Genomic DNA, 23005 nt, shown 5'->3' with positions numbered 1-23005 from the left:
TAGGTTCCCTCTATGCCCACTTTCTGGTTAGTTTTTATCATAAATTGGTGTTGGATTTTGTCAAAAGCTTTTTCTGCATCTACTGAGATGATCATATGGTTTCTCTCCCTCAATTTGTTAAGATGGTGTATCACATTGATTGATTTGCATGTATTGAAGAATTCTTGCATTCCCCACTTGATCATGGTGTATGATCCTTTCAATGTGCTGTTGGATTCTATTTGCTAGTATTTTGATGAGGATTTTTGCATCTATGTTCATCTCCCTCTGCTATATTTTGGAAGAGTTTGAGAAGGATAGGTGTTAGCTCTTCTCTAAATGTTTGATAGAATTCGCCTATGAAGCCATCTGGTCCCGGGCCTATATTTATGCATATTTATAGTGTGTTTTTTGTGGGGTTTTTTTGGTTTTTTTTTTAATTGAAGTATAGATGATTTACAATGTTTCAGGTGTACAGCAAAGTGATTCAGTTATATATATATTGTTTTTCAGATTCTTTTCGAGTATAGGTTATTACAAGACATTGAATTTAGTTTCCTGTGCTATACAATAGGTCCTTGTTGTTTATCTATTTTATATATAGTAGTGTGTATCTCTTAGTCCCAAATTTCTAGTTTATATCTCTCCACTTCCCCCTTTAATAACCATTAGTTTGTTTTCTATGTCTGTGAATCTATTTCTATTTTCTCCACACCCTCTCCAGCATTTTTTATTTGTAGACTTTTTGATGATGACCATTCTGACCTGTGTGCGGTGAAACCTCATTGTAGTTTTTATTGGCATTTCTCTAATAATCAGCGATGTTGAGTATCTTTACATGTGCCTGTTGGCCATCTGTAAGTCTTCTTTTGAGAAATGTCTATGTAGGTCTTCTGCCCATTTTTTGATTGGGTTGTGTGTTTTTTTGATATTGAACTGTATAAGTTGTTGTATATTTTGGAAATTAAACCCTTGTCAGTTGCATTGTTTGCAAATATTTTCTCTCATTCTGTAGGTTGCTTTTTTGTTTTGTTTATGGCTTCCTTTGCTGCATATACTATGTTTAATGTGTATTCTATGCCTAATTTAAATGGGACAACTTATATATCTGTCAAAGTGATGTGCTAGAGCTACATGGAGAATAAAATGGGAATCGTGAATAGACTGGGAAAGGTAGTGCTATGTTGGGAAAAAATGAAAATATAATAGAATAAACATGGCTTAACTATTGCAGAATATATGCTAATATAGAAAAGAAATAGTAAGAAGTTCAAAGGGAGATCTGGAGACAATTAAAAGCAGATCTAGGGTTGTATAGTAATGCTACCAAAATATGAGGTGTGGAAAATGATGTGAAAATATTTCCTTAGCATTTATTAATAACATTAATTCATGTCTTATTAGCCATCTTTCACTAGGTAAAGCTATAGTTACAAACGACCTCAAAACCTCAAAGGCTTACAGCATCAGTAAGTGACATAATTCTTGCTCCCATGGCTGTGGTCAACTATGGCCCTGTTCTATATATCTTCTCATTATGGGACTGGTTGAAGAAACAGCTCCTATTCTGGATGTGTCTTCTTTTATGCAAAGGGAACAAGCAAGAAAGTAGAAATCCACATGTTGTCTTTTATATATCTTCTCACTTCCACTGACATTTCAATGGCAAAAACAAGTCATAAGCCTATCAGTGATATCATGGAACTTCAAGTCATATGGCTATGGAGAGGAATGTATAATCCTTTTATTGGGAAAATAATTCAATCTACTATAAGTGTCATATGACAATAGTGTCTTCCATGGAGAATGTGAGACTATACATAAGTCTTGAAAAGTTAGAGCAAATACAGGTCAGCAGCTAAATAATCATTTAATGATGACAGGAAAGAGTCTCCATTACCACTGACATCTCTGGCTTTTTTCCTTTGAAATTAGAGTAGGATGGATGTTTAAAGTAAAACTAATTTTCAAAAGGAACATGAGTTTTATAGAACAGGTAGAAGTATGATATATGACAAAAAGAATGCAAAGGGTGGACTATGGTAATTAAAAATATAGTATTTTAATAAAGTTTTTAAATTGTTCATGAAGTAACAGATTAGGATAATTTGAAATTGTATATTGTAATCCTTAAAGCAACCATCAAAATAATAACCCAAAAATATAACAAAATAATTATTAGAAGAGATAAGACAAAATAAATACCACAGAATATTTGATTTTCCTAAAAAAAACATGGCAGAAAAGGAAACAGAGGAAAACAAAAAGATTAGCTAAATATGAATTAAACACCAAGTTGGTAGACTTAAAAACAAACATATCAATAATTACATTAAAGTAAATGGACTAAATACCCTGATTAAATGTAGACATATCCAGATTAGATAAAAAAGCAAAATCCAACTATATATTGTTTACAAGGAACACTCTTTAAACATAACTTAATGAACAGGTTGAAAGTAAAAAGACAGAAACAATAAGCAAAAGAAAGCTGGTGTGGTTATCTGAATATCAGAACAAAGTAGACTTCAAGATGAATAGTGTGACCAGAGAGTAAAGGGGTGCATTTCATAATGGTAAAGGGTCACTTATTAAAGAAGACATAAGACTACTAAATGTTTATAAACCCAATATCAGAGCTCCCAAATACAAGATGAAACAAAAGAACAAAACAAAAGAGAACTAGAAACAGTTTTACTGTCACCAGTAGAGATTTTAGCACACCTTTCTCAGTAATAGATAGAACAATTAAACAAAAAATCAAGACAGTTATGGGTGATTTGGACCATCAACTTAAGCTATTAATATTTATAGAAAATCACTCCCCACAAGAGGTTACAACTTCTAAGATGCACATGGAATAGTCAAGAAGATAGATCATATTCTGGCCCATAAAACACAAGTTTTAATAAATTTCAAAGGACTTAAATTAAACAGAATATTTTCTTTAACCATGATGGACAGATCACCATGGATGGATTTTTTTATAACATCTTGAACACGAGACATAGAGCTGTCAAACTCCAGAGAGATTTGTTTAAAAGCCTGGACAATCAGGCTGAGCTCTTTTCAATACTTCAGACTTTTCAGGACTTCAAAACAATTTACTCTTGCAGCTCACACAATCTACTTTTTATTTCAACTCTCATCCAGGTTGATCATTTGATTGAATTTTGCATTGGGGGGGTGGTGAAGTAAACAGATATAAAAGTCTTCCTACCTAACTCTAAAGTCCTTTGAATTTAATGGAAACTTATGCTGTAAGTTTATTACTTTCCTTTTAATGTTAAGACCTTGAGTGGCTCTTGGAAGCCTGCATTTCTCTGTGTCCTTAAGACCACACAACCCTTTTGTATATTTAAAATGATTCCCAATGAATTTTGGATATTTAAATTAAAGATAAATAAAAATAATGTACCTTTGAAAACGCTCAAATATTTGGAGGTTAAAAAAATACACTACTAAATAATCCTTGGGTCAAAGAAGAAATCTTAAAGGATATTACAATATATATTTTCACAAAAATACATGAAAACACAACATATTAATATTTGTGGGATGCAGCTAAAGCAGTCTTTAGGAGAAAATATACAGATTTAAATACCTATATTAGAAAATAAGAAAGGTATAAAATCAAGCACTTCTTCCATTTTAAGAAACTAGAAAATAAACTCTTAAGTATATAGCATAAAGGAAATAATAAGAGTAGGAAGCAATAAAATAGAAAATTTAAATAGCCTTGTATAAAGAAATGAAATAATAATACCAATCCTCCACAAACTCTTTCATAAAATAGAGGAAGTAGGAACACTTCCCAACTCATATCATGAGGCCATTTTAAGCATAATAATAAAACAAAATAAGAACAACACAAGAAAAGAAAATTACAGCCAGCATATGTTGTGAACCATAGACACAAAAATACTTACCAAAATACTAGCAAAAGAAATCCAGCTATATATAAAAAGGGTTATATACCGTGATCAAGTTTGACTTATCCCCAAAATGTGAGGTTGCCTTAACATATGGAAATCAATCAACATATTTCACCACACTGACAGGTCAAGAGAGAGAAGTCATGTCCACGTGGTAAAAACAAAGAACCCCAACCTCTACTTCACGTCATGCGCAAAATCCAATTTTTAGATAGACCATAAACTTAAATGTAAAGTAAAATTTTAAAATTAATAAAAATGGGGAATAGACTAAAGCATAGAAGAATATCTTCATGAGCTTCGAGTAGAAGACTTCTTAGAAATGACACAGAAAGGACAAATCATAAAAGAAAAAAAATTAATTTCATCAAAATAAAAATTTCTGCACACCCACAAAAAAAACAAAACACGTTCAAGAAAATAGACTGAGAAAATATATCCCAATACATGTATCTGACAAAAATTTGTACCAAAAATATATTAAAAATTTCTGTAACTCAAGAATTTTTTTTTTTTTTTTTTTTTTTTTTTTTTTTTTTTTTTGCGGTACGCGGGCCTCTCACTGTCGTGGCCTCTCCCGTTGCGGAGCACAGGCTCCGGACGCGCAGGCTCAGCGGCCATGGCTCATGGGCCCAGCCGCTCCGCGGCATGTGGGATCTTCCCGGACCGGGGCGCGAACCCGCGTCCCCTGCATCGGCAGGCGGACTCTCAACCACTGCGCCACCAGGGAAGCCCAAGAATTTTTTTAAAAAAATGAATCAAACACCAAGTTGGGAGACTTAAAACCAAACATATCAATAATTACATTAAAGTAAATGGACTAAATACCCTGATTAAATGCAGGCAGATTCAGACTAGATAAAAAAGTGACATTCCACTATATATTGTTTACAAGAAACAAACTTTAGACATAAGTTAAGAAGGAGGTTGAAAGTAAAAAAGACAGAAACAATAAGCAAAAGAAAGCTGGTATGGCTATCTGAATACCATAATCCCACTGTGAGGTATTTGTCGGAGAGAAATAACTTGTGTGCACAAAAAGTCTTTTACAAGAATATTTACAACAGCTTTATTCATAAATATTCAGTTATTGTTTCCAGACAGTAACTGGAAACAAGATGTACTTCAACAAGAAAATGGAAAAATAAGCAATAAAAAGAAATAAACTACTGATACAGGCAACTACCTGAATTCATCTTAAAAACTATGATGCCAAGTGGGAGAAGTTGAACACAATAATTACATATTGTATGATTCCATTGATGTAATATTCTAAAATAGTCCATCTGTGGTGACAGATCGGATTACTGACCAGCCTATATGAAGAGACATAGTAGTGGTAGGGAAACGGCTGAGAAGGGCAGAAGCAAACTTTCTGGAATGATGGAGTTGTTCTTTGTCTTGGCATGCGTTCCTCAAAGTTGACTGAAAGATATGAGCATTTCACTGAATGTAAATTTTCATGAAATTTTGAACCAAATAAATGACATTGAATAACTGTGTGTTTGAACATTATATTTCATCATGTTTTCAGAAATAGTATAACATAGGTTAGGAATATTATAAGAGGCCCAGGAGGCATTATAGTGAGTTAGGATGAGAACTGGGCCCAGCAGGCGGGCACACCCACTGATTTGGGCCAGAACAAGGTCATGATAAGGGAATTTTGGTAACAATTTTCCAGATGAAACCACGAGGGCAGGGAGAGTTTGAGAGAGAGGCAATTTGATCATCTCTTATAATGCTCCAATCCAGAATCTTCTTAAAGGAATTAATTAAATCAGTTTTAACTGTAGGGTAGCATATTAGGTATAATATGCTTTCAGGAGCTCTGCCTCCCTTGCTCCTCAAATTTCCCTCAGTCACACGCTGAAACCTGTTTGTATAGAATAAAGGGAAATAATTCTTTTTTTACTTTACAACTCAAAATAAAAGGCTTAAAATACAAGTGTATGGTTAAAATAATACTTTAGGATAAATGAATTTCATTCCTGCATAATCAGCGGATGAATGCAAATAATTGAGCACCGATCCTTCCTGTTTCTGATACTGTAAAAAGAACAGGAAAAAGGAACACTCCTGTTCAACACATACTTTCTAAGCATCTAGCATGTGCTAAATCAATAGTGTTCAAGCTTTTGTGACTGTGACCTTTAGTAAGAAATGAAATTTACATTGCAGTGCTGGATGGATGTACATATGTATAACTAAAACAGTGGTATAAAATAAAACCTGCTAAATAAGATGCACTCTGTGTTTTCTATTCCAGTATATTCTGCTTCATGTACACAAAAATGTTTACAAAAATGCTGATAGTGACCCACTGACTCCATTTCACTACCCACTAATAAATTGTGAATTGTGATGGGAAAAATGCAGTGCTAACCTTGCTACTCAAAATGTGGTCTGTGGACCAGCAGCATCAGTTACACCTCACACTTACTGAATCAGAATCTTCATTTTAACAAAACCTCCAGGTGCTTCCTGTGCACTTTAAAGTGACAGAAGTCCTGTGCTAGACATTCACTGCATGAGAAAGATGTTTGGGCCAGAGGAAGTCTTTTCAGTATTGTTTAGGGCAGAGATTCTTAGGGATGTGTTTTTTAAAGGATACATATCCAAGCCTCGAGCCTACAAATTCAGTACCTCCTAGGATATCTCAGGGCATTTATCTAAAAAACAATACATAAATGAACAAACCAAATCTACCAGAGCTTCTGAGCCCACCCTTATTTAAGAATCTTGGTCTATAGTGTTAAATAAAGCAGTGTAGTGATTTGTTTATTACAAAGATACAAATCTGTGCTTCAGGAAATATGGAAAGATTTTACTTTATTTTTCACTGTGATTGCTTCACATTTTATTCCCAGAACGTTTATTGATAGAGGTTTTGCTACTGCTACTTCTGGGTTTACTCCTCCGTGTCGGAGAATTTCCAAACATCTCGAGTCTACCAATAACTGCCCTTTTATAGAAATGTAATGTGACTTCCAGTAGAATTATTATTATTAGTTTTGCTGAGGTAGCACGATTCATCCCCTGGATTACTTCTAGTAGATCCCTAACCAAGGATCCCTGCTGCGAAAGAAGATAGGGCTGCCCATAAATGGCTATAACTGTTCATTAAGGACCTTCCCGTTGTGTTAGTATGTTTCCTGAGTGATGGGAAGTTTTAGTCTAGAAGCTGCTAATCTTGCTAACACTAAAAGGATCTCTCTCCCATTAACAGCTTCTGTGTTGCATTAATAGTAAGAAAGTGATAAAGAGATGGACCTCAGCTGTTCAGTACCCCCTGAGGTGAGGTCCCCAGCTTCCTTCTTATCCCATAGTCTACTCTAATGGTCTCACCTGTATTAAAATAATAGAGTGGATAATAAGTGCTGTCTATTTTAGCAGAGTCTAAAATTCCTTCTTCTTTCTGGGGAGGAACACCATTTTTTTAGACTTCCAATTTTAAAACTATAGCATCAATACTTTTGCAATTGAAGTTGATCTGTTTAATTCATAACTTTTTAAAAGTGCAGTGCAAATCAAGTACAGGGGAAAAAATGTTGCTTTGGAAAAAATAAATCTCTCTGTCTTTCCTGGAAAAACTATAAAATAGAGAACTCTCTTAGAGGTGTCTTCTTGTTTTTTTTTCCCTCTGGTAAATCAAATCACTCATTTGCACAGCAGTAAATTGGAAAATCAAGGAATAAAGACCTTTGCTTTTGTAAATATTAATAACTCATGTTAATAGACAAAGAACAAATTATGAAAAATATCATATTAAAATAAAATAAGTAAGGTTAAATTTCTTAGGTTTAGGGTGCATGTTAATCAATGATGTTTTGTTAAAAACGTTATCTTATTAGGCTTCATAATGCTAGGAGCCAATGCCATACTTAATTGCCTCTGTTCTTTTTCTACTGAAAATGCATGACCTTTTGCAGAGTGCACTTTTTAAGGATCTCTCGATTTAAACACATGTTTTTAGTATATAAGATGTCCACGGAATAAGATTATCTATGCACTACTTAGGTTGTTGCAATTTTTCATCCATAAGCAAAACTATTTTTGCTTCCAACTACATATGTTTTTAATTAGGTAAACAGTAATCCATCATCTCAAAAGTGTTGCTCAGGGTTTCCCTGGTGGCGCAGTGGTTGAGAGTCCGCCTGCCGATGCAGGGGACGCAGGTTCGTGCCCCGGTCCGGGAGGATCCCACATGCCGCGCAGCGGATGGGCCCGTGAGCCATGGCCGCTGAGCCTGCGCGTCCGGAGCCTGTGCTCCGCAACGGGAGAGGCCACAACAGTGGGAGGCATACCGCAAAAAAAAAAAAAAAAAAAAAAAAATCACTATGATGAGCTCTGTGCAACATTTATGTAAGATTCAAGAAATTACTGTAAAAACCAATTAAAAGATGTTTTCTAAAAACATAATTAATATATTTTTCCTTATAAGTGCTTAGCATCTTGAGGGGGGAAAAAGACGTATCTAAAAAGTCAAGGCTGCCCATCTAAATTTTTTAAATTATGTATTAAAGCCTTTGGATGAAAAAAAATCTATAATTTAAAAATGAGAAAATGTCAAGTATTTTTTTATAGACACTAGGTTTTTCCTCTAGGCAAGTAACAATCTAAATCCCTTTTAATTAAGTAACTGTTTCATATGGTCTATTAGCCAAACAATTTTGATAAATCCAGTACACTCTCGTTTGTTATATTTTTCTTGTAAAAAGAATTATTCACCATATACCAATGGCTAGCATATTATTGTTAATTTTCTTCAAATTTAGGGAAGAAGGGAGCCGAATATGACGATCTTAATGGAGCTCCAATAGCAAAGAAGTCCATTGGAAAAGTAGCAGGTTTCATATAGATTAGTCTTGAAGTTGTTGGTATTATGCACACTTATCTGAATTCTTTTTGTTCCCTTTCTTCTGTCCTATAGTCCATGAAGGCTCAGGAGAAACCAGTCAAAAGGAGACATCCACCTGTGATATTTGCCAGTTTGGTGCAGAATGTGATGAAGATGCTGAGGATGTCTGGTAATGTGCTATTTTATTCTTTTAAAGAAAATAATGACAATAATTAATTTCTTTTTACTTTATCAATTATTTCCTAAAAGAAGATATTTTCAGCAGTTTTTTTTTGTTTTTTTTTTTGTTGTTGTTGTTTTTATCCAGTTCTCATGGGGGTAAAAAATGAGGGCTACAATAACAGCAAGGACTTTCTGAAGCTGAACTAAAAGTTGGGTCAGCCAAGCAGCTGCCCAGGGCATTACTTGATAAGGTACAATAAGATATCACCGAGACCCCCAAATACTGTCAATGTTAAGAGATGGAGAGAAAAATCATACTTATCAGAACACCTCTCAAAAAGCATGGTCAAGAAACAATGGTTAGTTGCTAATCTGCTCCTAAAATGGTGGGTCTGGGTAACTGCACAGATTTTACTTAAAGGGTATGCATATGCACTCCCATAGCTGAATTAGGGAGATGGTAGGGCAAGGAATAATCTTTGAGCCACCCTGTAGGATCAACTTTTCCCTTCACCCAAGCAATTCTCAGCTTCTCCTGTAAAGATATGCTGAACAGATTATGAATAATATTCATTATTTTGAATGGGTCCCAAAATGTTAGCCTTCTAGGGCAGCCACGTGTATTGGTCCTACCCTGATCTCATACCTAAAGTGAGCAACCCAAAGGTCTTTGTATGTCATGACAGTGGAAAGAGGCAGACTCTCTTTCTTTCTATCTCTCTTTCTCTCTTTTACACACATACCTTTCAGAAAAACAACCAGGTGTCCTTTCATTTTTTTTCAATATGCAGACTGTGTTTGCCTAGAGCAGTTAACCATCATTTTGATCAAAGGAGGTAAGGGAGTAAATCTTAAATGTTCTCACCACACACACAAAATATTGGTAATTATGTGAGGCGATGGAGGTGCTAGCTAACACTATGGTGATGATCACATTGCAATATATAAGTGTAGCAAACACGTTGTACACCTTAAACTTATACAGTGTTATATGCCAATTATATCTCAGTAAAGTTGAGGGAAAAACACAATAATTTTCATCAGACTTTTGTGGGTGGAGGGGTCAATTCATCTAAGAAACAAAGAAAAAATTAAGGCAAGATAATTTTGGCAAGAATGAAACAGTCTGCACTTAAAACATTTTAGAATATTTTTGAATGTAGATTAAATTGAGGATTCCAACTGAGCAAACTGAGATTCTTAGGGTAAACTAACTAGGTACTTACAATAAACACTGCTATTGACTAGCCACGTGAAATAGCCACCCATTAATAAAAGCAGATATCAGTAGGATTTCCATACCTGTTAAACATTTCTAGCCAATGGTCAGCTAGGAGTCAAGACAGGGAGTGTATGCACTGGTTTGACCATCTTGAGGTAAACAGACATAAGTTTTCTTAAGAACCTCCTGGACATCTTAATGGCTGATGAACTTTATGATTCCCAAACCTGGCTGGGAATTTTTAAAACACATTGATTCTTTAGTTCCATGTCAAAATTAATGAATCAGAATTTCAGAGAAGTGGGGCTTAAAACTTTACTTGTCTAAAACTCCCCCAGATGGTTGTATAAATACTGCTCTAAGATAAATGACTGACTTAGAGAATCTTTCTCCTCCCTAAATGCTTTAAGGCTCTGTATAGTCATAGTCATTATATATTAAGACACATTGATAAGAAATGTATCCTTAAAATATCTTGTTTTAATGTTTGCTGATGACTACATCTGTAGCTCAACTTTATTTTTAATGCTGTAAATTATCTTGCTGTCAGCTATTTTACTTTTTAAAAATTCACATGGGTCCCTAATTTTTTCTTAAGAATTTTCCATTCTCCATTCTTATCTCTTTAACGATCACCTTTAAGTGACATGGTTTCACTTTACAACTGCAAAGATTTAAGAAATGAGACAATAATAGCAGATAAAAATTACTGATTTCTTACTATGAGCTTAGTCTATTTGTATGCATTCTTTTTTTTCCCTCAGTTATCTTCAAAATACCCTAGAGTAGATTCTATTATGATCAGTTTGCAAAGAGGAAACTGAGTTTTAAAATGTTTAAGTGGCAGAGCCAAGATGAAGATATGAGGTGAAAGTAACTAGAGGATGTTAGCATAACAATTCAACCAAAGGTGCAATTAAAGTATTTCTTTCCTGTCATGTCTGGAATAATGAGATGGCCAGGCAGCAGGCAGCTTAGATCCAGTGACTGAAGACCTGCAGGGTTAGAGCTGGTGACAAGAGAGAAGCTTGCAGCAGGCAATGGGAAAATGTTCAGGCAAGCAGTGTCACTAGCAAAAGTTCAGATCTCTGGTATACAGATTTGGGCAAGGTAAGTAGCATCAGAAAGATTCAACAGCCATGGGTACTGGAGTTAGGAAAAGAAATTCGGTTACAAAGGGAGCAAGGAGAAGGATAAGGCAGAACCTCAGTCATCAAGGAACTGGAAAGCTAATCAGGGGCAGATACTGGATAGATACCCACCTACCAGAACTGGTGTACAAAGCCAAGCCTTGGCTACAAAAGGCTGGGACAAGCCCCTAGATCTCAGAAATAAATTACAAGGTCAGAATGAAGCCAGCAGCAAGGAGGACTGGTTGCTGAATCAGTTAGCTTTTGGCTAGGACATCTTGTATGCCCCCAGCCTAGAGACAAGATGAGTTCCAAAATGCAGAATAAGGCTGAACCTCCAGATGGAGCTAAGTGGCCATAGCTGTGAAGATTAGAGGGATGCAGGGGGCAGGGAGCCAAGAAGATCATTATACTTCCCAGGCAAGAATGAAAAGTTGTTAGCGTTCAAATAAAATGTACTTAAAATGTCCAATGTAAGCAAGAAGGAATGGTGCTGAAACGATAAGCATATTGATTTTCATTTACATAAATACCTTTTCATGTTAACATACTGTATTTAGTTATGGCCATGAAGGGCAGACTGGAAACAGCTGAAGGACACAAGAATAAAGCAATAAATGAAATTAAATAGGCATGGAATGAAAGAGGCTATAAAGTAAGATAAGAAGCAATAGGGGACAGATCTGACTCTAGTACTAGTCAACTGAATCAAGGGAGCTTGCTGTGCTATTGATTCTGGATGAAACCATGGCCAGGTCCTCTCACAAACATAAAATACTGCATATGCTATGTGGGAACAAATAGTATAAGTCAGTGTTTAGTTTTATTTTTTCCCTTGACATTAACTAAACTACAATTTTATGCATACAAGTTCCTCAACCATACATTATGAAATAATAACAAGATGTGGATAAGTAGTACTGAGAAATAATGTTATTATTGTAACTGCAATATTGAAACAAATGTAAAAGATTAATTCCTGATTTTTCTTTAACCCTAGCCTAAGAAATTAATATTTTACATTTTACCACAAGGGGTAAATCTAGCTATTCAAAGATGTTCAGGTATTTTCCAGATGAAGGTAAACCTTTGTTAGAATTAAAAAGCCAGTACACAATCAGCTGATCTTGTTTTCATAGTTAGATGAGTTTTTGAGTCAAGAAGCAAGGTACGTTGGACACGGGGAAGAAAAACAATAAATGGGGGAAGGGTAAGGAGAGTAGAGGAAGAGAAAAAATAATAGAGGATGACATTGATAAACCATGATACTAATAATGTAAAATTTAATGCCTTTATTTTGAGAAAAACAGATGGTTTATTAAGCTTATACAAGCTCCTCCCTTATGTTCTATGATTTCCTTTCAAGGTTTTTCTCTTGCCTTTTTTTTCTTCTTATGGAGAACATCAAGGCTGTAGAAATAAGAAAATGGTCAGATTTTCTCAATAGGAAAGAAAGACCATTGCTACAAAAGATTCTTCAGTTATAGATATTTACCTATATGTAGGAAAGGATCATGCTTTCAAAAGAGAGTTAAAAGTCCACATGGTAAGTGGTCCACACCACAGATATATCCACTCTCATATCAAGGCATCTCTTTATTTAGGATGGACCTCAAAAATAATTGGAACACCAGTGCAAAGGGACATGCATGCCTGTTTATGGGGAAAGGGTTAAAAGGCAAAGAAAAGAAGGGCTTAAAATATAGTTTCTCTGTATATCTAGACTGAAAAAAGGTCAAAACTAATATATTTATACGTCAAAGAGACTCTCAGATACCTCCTGCCAAGTATAATTTATAAAGAAAAAGAAGGGCTTCTAAGTCAAACATAATAAATTTGACGCAAAGTAATAAAGCCCCATCTGATAGTACTGGGAGTACTAACTTATGATTTCAACAAATATTTCTGATACTTGCTTGGTTTTAGAAACAGCTTTATATTCCCTTAATTATTTTACCTGATAAATTATTTCAGTAAGTCCAAAGTAGGTCAGTAGTAACTCTTTGCACTGGGAACTAGTCCTAAGAAGTAATTATCCTAGAACTTTCTGTTGGTCCTGTCAGTCACAAGTAGTTCAGAGCCCTGGGGTTGATGCTTGATTTAATATAAGAAAAGGACAAGTTGATAGCTCGGTCTGATCATAGAAATGACTGGGTATGAAATTGGCTGCAGGCCTACCATTTCCAGGGTATCAAGATAGATCAAGGAAGGGAGCACAGGTGTAAGAGCAGATGCAGCTGGGTGACAAATGACATAAAGGTACAACTTAAATCATTATGCATATTTGCTTCATATGTATGCTTTATAGCTCCTGTGCCCATTTTAACTTTGCTCTTGTATTATTCTCAACATGCCACTCAGGCCCCATTAGCGAAATCGTATTGGCTTAAATGCTATTAATTCCTCAGTAGTCATTCATTTTGTCTTTGAAAGCATTAATAATGTTTTCCAGTTTTAGTGCATCACATCCTTGTGTTTGACTGCAATGGTAAGAAAGGAGAAAAGCAAAGTAGTTCAGTAAAAAGAGTTCAGAAGAGAAAATGAGTGGGCATCTATTTTTTCCTTTATTTCACTGATGTTCCATAACTGAAACAGGGTGTGAGATTTGGCATTACTTTTGTGAGCCTCTCTTACAAAGACAGTTTAGTTTGAAGTCTTTAGCATCTTGCTCCTTTGATCTAAGAAGGCTCCTTGTCACTAGGAAGACTGTGTGTTGCTGGCATCATTCCCACCTTTAATGCGTTTTGACTGTAGAGAATCATGAATATTTGAAGTGGGGCAATGGCCAAGGATGATCCTTGGCACTAGATTTCACCATACATATAAGCAAATTAGGCATTAGGTCCTGCTGACTTCAGTATTGGGTTGAGTTTGATAGGGAAAAATAAGACACCTGTGACTCTTAAGATTTAGAAATGATTTCTTTTTAAAACTACTACTGGTCGACAATTGAACAAAAAAGATTGTGTTGCAATTGGAAAGTTTCCAACTGTTTTCTACTGAGTAAAAAGAATATCATTTGGGGTTGTATGTGGGATCTAAAGAAGAAGATGCTGATTAGTCACAAAATTTTACTGAACTACAAGTTCATTCAGTCTTCCCCTAGGGTGTTTTCTTTATATTGATTTCCTTTACTCTCTTGCCTTAGAACTGTAAAAGTGGTTACCATAATTAGGACTGGCTTCTAATGTGAGTTTACTCATGGAGAGAATAAAACACACACACACACAAACAGAAAATAGGTCTGTCTCGTCCAGAAAATCTAAGGTTTTGGTGGGTTGTAGGTTTTATGAGAAAACCTTCTTAGTTCTAAGACTCCTGTAGTTAAGATGCTGCCTCCCTCAAATTGCCTTTCCTTCACCATGAAGACAGTGTTGTCACCTCTGAAAACTGCCATAGTATTGTCTGTTTGTATAGATGGGGTCTGAAGGTAAAGACATCTCTTTCCTTTAATACTTGCATTTGCCCAGAAACTTTTTCCAGAGAAGAGGGCAATATACAGCTTCTGCTGTATATTTGGGGAAACACACCTCTTTCCACTCCCATAATTGCAAAAGAAAAATGCTGACATTTTTAGCAAGTCTATGGCTTAATGTAAAAATTTGAGTTTGATTTTGTTATTTCCTTCTTTTATGTATTTATCCACCTATCTTAAACAAGAAAAAATAATTTGTACTTTTAAAAAATTTCACACAATTTAGAAGTGCAATTATAAATAGGACTAGTATTTGTAACATGGTCTGTACAATGGTCTGTGCCTACAAACGCCATGTCTGTGACCCAGACTTCCCTCTGCCAATAGCTGCCAGTAAATAACCAAGTCTGCAAACTGAATCTAAACACTTTAAGTGTTACTTAGAAAGATGAACAAATAACGATGCCACTTCAAATGCACAGCAGGCCATTCCAAAAAAAGGCAAGCAAAAAAATATACAACTAACCCACCCTCGAAATTTGGGTTGAGCTTTGTGAAAAGTAAGATTTTTTAAATAAAACTGAAATTTGAAAATAAATCATGGTCTTTCAAACAAAGACATACCTCAGGTCTTCTATGTACTGGGCTACTTTACTTAGAAAGGAATTGGATTTTCACATAAGTTCTGAAGAGTCTTTTGAATTTTTCTCAGTAATTATGTATGCCTCAACTGTGCTAGTTATCGCACAATGATTAATGAAACTTAATTAGGATGTGATGGGTGCAAATGTGGATCTGGTGTAGAGTATCAAAAAATACAGGAATAAAGTGTTGAAAACTTTAATACATTTTATATGTTTTTGCAATTTTTATTTAGCTCACACAGTAGGAATCAGGTAACTTCAATTTTATATAAAAATAATGAAATATTACATGAAGGCAGAACAAAGGAAACAAAACTCCAAAGCATAGATTGTATTTCTCCCACTAACTTAACTGTTTTCATTACTTGTTTCTCTTTTACCTGCTTGTGTAGACTATACCCTGCTACTCCTGCCTTACTTCTGGTGTTCACTCACCAAACTCTCATCCACAATTTTGTGTTGAGTTTTCTAAGTCTCAGTTTCTAGTATATTCCTAGTCAGAGACTCCTGTGCCTTAAAATCAGGAAATACACGCTCCATGTTCCAACATCACAACATAACATCCCAGTCTCAGAGATAAAAACATGAATCTCATTGTGAGCATCAAAAGATGACAGAATTTTCACAAGCATGTCTTTCCTATGCGGCAGGTACCATGGTAATGTTTACATCCATGGAGCCATTTAATCCTCCTGCTAACCTTATGAAGTTAGATACACTAATAATTCTCATTTTACATGGAAGGAGACACAGAGAGGTTAAGCAAACCACCCAAAGCCAATGAATAAGTGGAAGAGCTAGGATTTGAACCCTGCCAGGCTGACTCCAGACACCATGCTCTTAACCACCACTCATTATCTTCTCATATGTTTAATAACATAAATTATGTGTCTGCATGTGTGTGTGTGTGTGTGTGTGTGTGTGTGTGTAGCGTGCATAATTAGGTGTATACCATACACGTATAACATGTTGGATATATTCAGTACAGAATTTCACACTTTTTTGTTGTTGAAATAGAAAATACAACCACTTTGTGATAAAGTCTACCACTAACAGGTTCACATCACCTACGATTGTCCTTTGAAATATTTTTTTCCCATTAGATATATACACCTTATTTTTTGCAGACTGTGTGGGTTTTATGTGTTTTTCTGTAGAGGTATCGAATTATTATCTATGGAGAATATCCTTATGACTGTATGTGTGCCCAATTAGGTTGAGAAGGTTATTAACCATGAGGTTGCAGAGAAGAGACATATCTTCACCAAAACCTGGTTCTTAGAGCTGTTTCAACTTCAATTTGCTTGTTTTAAGTAAGGCAATAGCGACCCTGATTATGAACCAGGATGAACATTATTTATAACTAGTGATAGGCTTTAGATTTTTATCCAGAAAAGAGGCATATAACATGGAGAGTGGCCATTATAATACTCCCCCTTCCTTTAATGCTGGTGCCACTACTAGCAATATTTCAAAGGGTGACGCAAAAGGTAGAGGAGCATTGGGGAACCCAGAAGAGCACGGGCACTGCTCAGTAAGCCATTTGTTAAGAAAGGTGGGACTTCATTCCTTAGTATCTTTGGGAATAGCTGATGGACTACATGCTTCTTTCCAAGTGGTAAAGGAAGGTTTATTACAAATGCATATTTTTGCTGCAAGAATAGAAATTATGAGATATAAAGAAAGAGGGAAGAATCACCAAATTAAATGGCAAATAAATATGGCCCATATGCCAGTGGATTTTAATCCCTATCCTAGTACAATGCTCTGCTATATCTTTTTATTTAACACTTAAAAATATAATGCCGGGGCTTCCCTGGTGGCGCAGTGGTTGAGAGTCCGCCTGCCGATGCAGGGGACATGGGTTCGTGCCCTGGTCCGGGAAGATCCCACATGCCACGGAGTGGCTGGGCCCGTGAACCATGGCCGCTGGGCCTGTGCGTCTGGAGCCTGTGCTCCGCAATGGGAGAGGCCACAACAGTGAGAGGCCCGCGTACCGCAAAAAAAAAAAAAAAAAAAAATTATATATATATATATATATATATATATATATATATATAATGCCAAGCCTCTTATTTCCCAATCTATGTTTTAATGGTTACATTAAAATGGAATTTGCTGTGGCTTTTTCTGATTATAAAAGTTGCACGTTTATCATAGAAATTTCAAAAGCCTAGAAATATTACAATGTCATCCCACCATTCCAAGATAATTACCGTAAATTTTGGAGGTGTGTTTTCCTCCTGTCTGTGTGTGTGTGTGTGTGTGTGTGTGTACATGCACGTGTGTGTATTTTTGATGAGTCGAATCATATTTTATATATCAACAAAGCCTCTCTCTTGAAAATTTTACTTAACCTTGAGGTTGTGCTTGGAGATTGTTACAAATGCTAAACAAATTTATGAGTAATATATTTAGATTTGAACATAATTTCTGTGGGCCCAAATTCTAATTATTCTTTCAAAATTTTTGCCTTTCTCAAGACACATGGAGTTGAGGGCAGTGTCCTAACATTTGCGATCTAAAGAATTTACCAAAACCTAAATCCCCTCTAAGTCTACCTTAGACATTTTTCTTAATTAACTCCAAGAGGCTAGACAGTATGTGTACTGAAAACACTTCCTTTGTCTGTATCCAGAGCATTCATAATAAATAGCTTTCTGAGGTATAAGCATTATTTACTGAGAAACTGTCCTCCCACAGGTGTTTTAAATTGGGTAGAAACTGCTCCTGGCCTTCAGTGGTTTACTCCCAAATAGTAATATACTGTATATGTTGGTTTATCTAAACAACAAATCAGCAAGCAGTCCTCGGCAGCCCACATCAGTCTGTTCCAGAAATATGCCCCTATAAGCAGTATGTGTAATATCTAATAAGTGATTGAACAAATTGTAAAATTATATGCAACATCCAATTGAAAAATCAATACTGCTGAAGAACTAAATGCTTATTATATTATAAAGAAGAAAATAAATAAAGGAAACAAATATCTGTTTTTTCTAGCTTCCTCCCCAATGCAAAGTGAAATTAATCAGGAGTGGGTCCATTCATCCCTTCACTACTAAGCTATGAATGAAACATAAGAACTCAGGACTATGCACTTGGGATGAGTGATCTTCTGAAGTTTGTTTACCACAGCTCTTTTTTATTCATTGCAGTCTTTTCAGAATCTTTACATAATAGTTTACTCTGTTCTCTGAACTCATCCTAAAATGAGCTTTCTATAATCAAAGTTGTATTATTCAGGGTAATAAAAGTAATGCTAGGTCCCAATTAGTCATAAGTGCCTATAATCAGCAGATATTAAAAGATGTATATCAGGGAGAAGTGTGCAACAATTGGGGAAAAAGCAAGAAATGAAGTAAAATATTATCTTCACTTTAGCAGAAATTAGTGATGTATTTCTGTTTAAACATTGATATGTACTTAAATGTTACTTTAAGACATTCAAATATAACATCAAATTATCAATTATGACAAAGAAATAAAAATTATATTTGAATGAAGTATGCAGTTTAATTTTAATTGAATATGTTTTTCCTTCTCTAAAAGATTTGTTGATTTGGGAAAAAAAATACAACAGAGATGCTTGCATTACAGTGACATTGGATGGTCAGACTTGGGAGGGGAAATAAATAAAAAGAAGCCCTGTATTGATCAATATATCTGTACTTGACATTTTTGTGTATTATTACATGCTTAGGAGATATGTTATGGTATGTTTTACACTGAATTCATAAGTCTTTTAACAATTGTCTTTTGTTGGAGAAAGTATTTCCCTTTTGAGATGCGCATGGCATTAAGGCACAGCCAGAGGAAAAGGGAAACCTTCTAATATATTAAGACCTAATTCCTTTCAGCCTACTTTCTCCTCTCCTTTGATCCTCTGATATCTCTAGGATGTAGTTAGGGCAGGTAATGTTATCTTCATTTGACAGATAAATACACGAAGCCCCTGGGAATTCCCTGGCGGTCCAGTGGTTAGGACTCCATGCTTCCACTGCATGGGGCATGGGTTTGATCCCTGGTTGGGGAACTAAGATTCCACAAGCTGCACAGCGTGGCCAAAAAAAAAAAATACATGAAACCCCTGAAAGGTTAAGGGTAATCAACATGTAGTAAAGAGAAGGGCTCAAGTGATTTATGCCACTATCTCATCAAAGCTACCCAAGAGAGATTTTAAAAAGAGAGAGAGAAAAGAGTTGGTATGACATAGTGGAAAGACCACTGCGTTCAGAGAAGTGAGGTATCATCTTGGATAAAATCACATCATTTCCCTTGGTCTCTGTTTTTTTTTTCCTATAGACGAATTAGATTACATAGATAATTAGATGATAGATAGATTTACAGTCATTTTGTAATACAATTCACATAAAACTCATTCATTTAAAGTATACAATTCAATTGTTTTTAGTATATTCACCAAGTTGTGCACCCATCAACACAATCAATTTCATAATATTTTTATCACTTCAAAAAGAAACTGTACACCTTAGCAGCCCTTCCCCATTTCCTCCCCAAGTTTCCCTCCTCCATCCTTAGGCAACAACTAATCTACTTTATGTCTCTATAGATTTCCTTATTCCAACATTTCATATAAATGGAATCATTCAACAGGTGGTCCTTTGTGACTGGGCTTCTTTCACTTAGAATGTTTTCAAGGTTCATTGTATCATGTATCAATATTTTATTTTTTGATTGATGAAAAATATTTAATTGTGTGGATATACCACATTTTGTTTATGCATTTATCAGTTAGTTGATGAACATTTGGGTTGTTTCCAATTTTGGGTTCTGATGAATAATGCTGTTATGAACATTGGTATACAAATTTGTGTGTTTGTATATGTGTGTAAGTACAAGTTTTAGTTTGGACATACGTTTTTATTTTTCTTGGTATATACCTAGGAGTAGAATTGTTGGATTAAATGGTAACCTCATGATTAACTTTTTGAGGCACTGCCAGACAGTTTTCCAAAGTGGCAGCACCATTTATATTTCTAGCAGCAAAGTATGAGGATCCAAATTTCTCCACATCCTTGCCAACATTTACTATTACCATCTTTTTGAATAATACAATCCAAGTGGGTATAAAGTGGTATCTGATAGTGGTTTTGATTAACATTTTCCAGATGGCTAATTGTGTTGAGTCTCTTTTCAATGTGCTTACTGATCATTTGTATGTCTTCTTTGGATAAACATCTCTTCAGATTTTTACCCATTTTTTAATTGAGGTATTTATTTATTACTGAGTTGTAGGAGTTTTTTTTTTTTAATTGTAGGTATAAGCCTCTTACCAAATATATATGATATGCAAATAGTTTCTCCATTCTGTGGAGTTGTCTTTTCACTTTTGTGGTGATACCTTTCAAAACACAAAAGTTTTTAATTTTGATGAATTTCAATTTGTCTGTCTTTCATCACTTGTGGTTTTGGTATCACAACTAGGAAGGTTTTGCTTAACCCAAGGTCACAAAGATTTACTCCTATATTTTCTCCTAAGGGATTTATAGCTTTGGCTTTTATTTAGGTCTCTGATTCATTTTGAGTTAATTTTTTATATGGAGGGAGGAAAGGGTCAAGAATCATTTTTTTACTTGTAGATAATCAGTTGTTTCAACACCATTTATTGAAAAAACTATCCTTTCTCCATTGAATTTTCTTGGCACTCTTGTAGGAAATCAGTTGACCCTGTATGTGAGGGTTTATTTTTGAGCTCTCATTTTATTCCATTGATGTATATGTCTATCCTTATGCCAGAATAAACTCCATTTTCTCATAGGTAAAATATAGGAAATAAGGTTGTTGGTCTAGATAATGTCCATGGTTCTTTTGAATTCAAACATCACCTAAGATAGGAACAGAATTACTGTGAGCTACATAGACCTACTTCACAAGCATCCCCAGTGGCCCCAGTGGCATTGTTCCTCTTTCCTTTTCAACCTAAAATTTTTACTATCAGTTTTAAATTAGAAAAGATGGTATATTGTGTCCAGAAGGTAGCATTTACAGCTCTGTATTTTAACCCTCATGCAGAAATAAGATTTTCATACTGGCTAATCATCTCTTTAGAAAGCACAGAAAATCGGAGGCTCTTCAAAGGATATGAATCAGTGGTGGCAAAAGGTAGAAATACAATGAAGTTATTTAAATAAGAGAAAAAATTCAAGAACTTAATAATAAAACAATGTTGAGGAGAAGAAAGAAGGAGAAAAGTAGGATAGAAAAAGTAATTTTAAAGAAAAATCAAACTAAGAGAATATGCTAAAACCGTATTTCTGAGTATCCCTAATTCAAGGTAAGGAAGAAAAAGAATAATTCTCATGATGTAATTAGAAAAGACACTAGTTCATCAAAAGATACTTTAACAAGTTCTGAACGGCACAAGAATTTATATTCTATGACTTTAATAACATTTTGAACAAAATAAAATACAACATCCTTGATAACTCCCTTATAAATTATACAAAATTACTTATATTGTATCTTAATGTAATGTATTAATGATAAAATTCTAAAGTTGTGAGATTATATTTGTAGAGGTGATTCTCTGTAAGACCTGAATAATGATATCCAGATATGTTATTATTATGGTATCTGATTCGGTGCAGGGTTAAAACAAGATTGATGGCCAATGTGTCTGTTACTCTTTTTCTCTTAATTATTGTTATCTCAGCCAGAGATTAGGCAGAACTCCTAAAATATTTCATATGAGTTTCTAGGATTATAGTTCCCATGTACAGATAACAAAACTAAGCAGTTGTTGAGAAAGAAATAATTTGTTCAAGCAGCAGAGAAAGGAAGAGTGCCAGGTCTTCAGATGGTCTTAGGAGAGTGTTTCTTGAACTGTTCTCTGATTTACTCTAAGCCATTTATGAACAAATTGGAAATCAGATGACTTGGTTTGTGACAATAAAGTGTCATTTCCTTATATCATTTTTTTCTGTAAATACTTTATTTTATTATTAAATAAGAATAAAAGATGTGGTTGTTACACAAGTTCATGCAAAGTGGGAAAACACTGATCAGATTTTTATGACAAATATCCTAGCTTTGATCATATTTAGTTAAAAGATTAAAGTAGAAATGAGAAGCAAAGATAAAAATATGCAAAACAATAGAAATATATCATAATATAGAGCCTAACAATTATGATTATGGGTTTAGAATATGAAATTTGACTTAAGAGATACAGTTGCTTATAAGACTTCCTACTATCAATTCTGCTTTTTCTATTTTTCCTCAGATAATCAATATATAACCAATAATTTGCTAGATATATTTGACTATATATTTTTAAAATCTTCATAATGGGATTTGTAGTCCTTTATTAGTATAATCAAGCTTCTGGGAATTTTAACCCACTTATTCATTGATTGTATCTATTTTCCCCAAATTTTGTTTGTCTCAAATAAAAGTATAGTTTCAAATTAATATCTTGTACCGCAGTCTTAAAAGAGAAAAAAATCTTTGCACTAAGGATGAAACAACACATGGTAATAAAGTACAGTGCACAAGGGCAGTAGGCTTGCATTTTCTTTTTTTTAACGTTTTTATTGGAGTATAATTGCTTCACAATGGTGTGTTAGTTTCTGCTTTACAACAAGGTGAATCAGTTATACATATACATATATCCCCATATCTCTTCCCTCTTGTA

At 34.7% G+C, this 23005-nt stretch overlaps 1 protein-coding gene across 1 annotated transcript in view; it reads left to right on the top strand.

Moving 5' to 3' along the window:
* The window catches only part of TMEFF2 (transmembrane protein with EGF like and two follistatin like domains 2), a 251212-nt gene that overhangs the window by 126287 nt on the left and 101920 nt on the right, over positions 1-23005 (top strand). Inside the window, exon 5 of the mRNA XM_007101996.3 lies at positions 8848-8944. Within this exon, the coding sequence (XP_007102058.1) occupies positions 8848-8944 (97 nt within the window). The remainder of the gene's footprint in view (positions 1-8847; positions 8945-23005) is intronic.

The sequence above is a fragment of the Physeter macrocephalus genome, chromosome 2, assembly GCF_002837175.3.
Source record: "Physeter macrocephalus isolate SW-GA chromosome 2, ASM283717v5, whole genome shotgun sequence".
Taxonomy (NCBI): Eukaryota; Metazoa; Chordata; class Mammalia; order Artiodactyla; family Physeteridae; genus Physeter; species Physeter macrocephalus.
The sequence above is the reverse complement of the archived record's forward strand: the minus strand, read 5'-3'. Positions and strand labels throughout refer to the sequence as shown.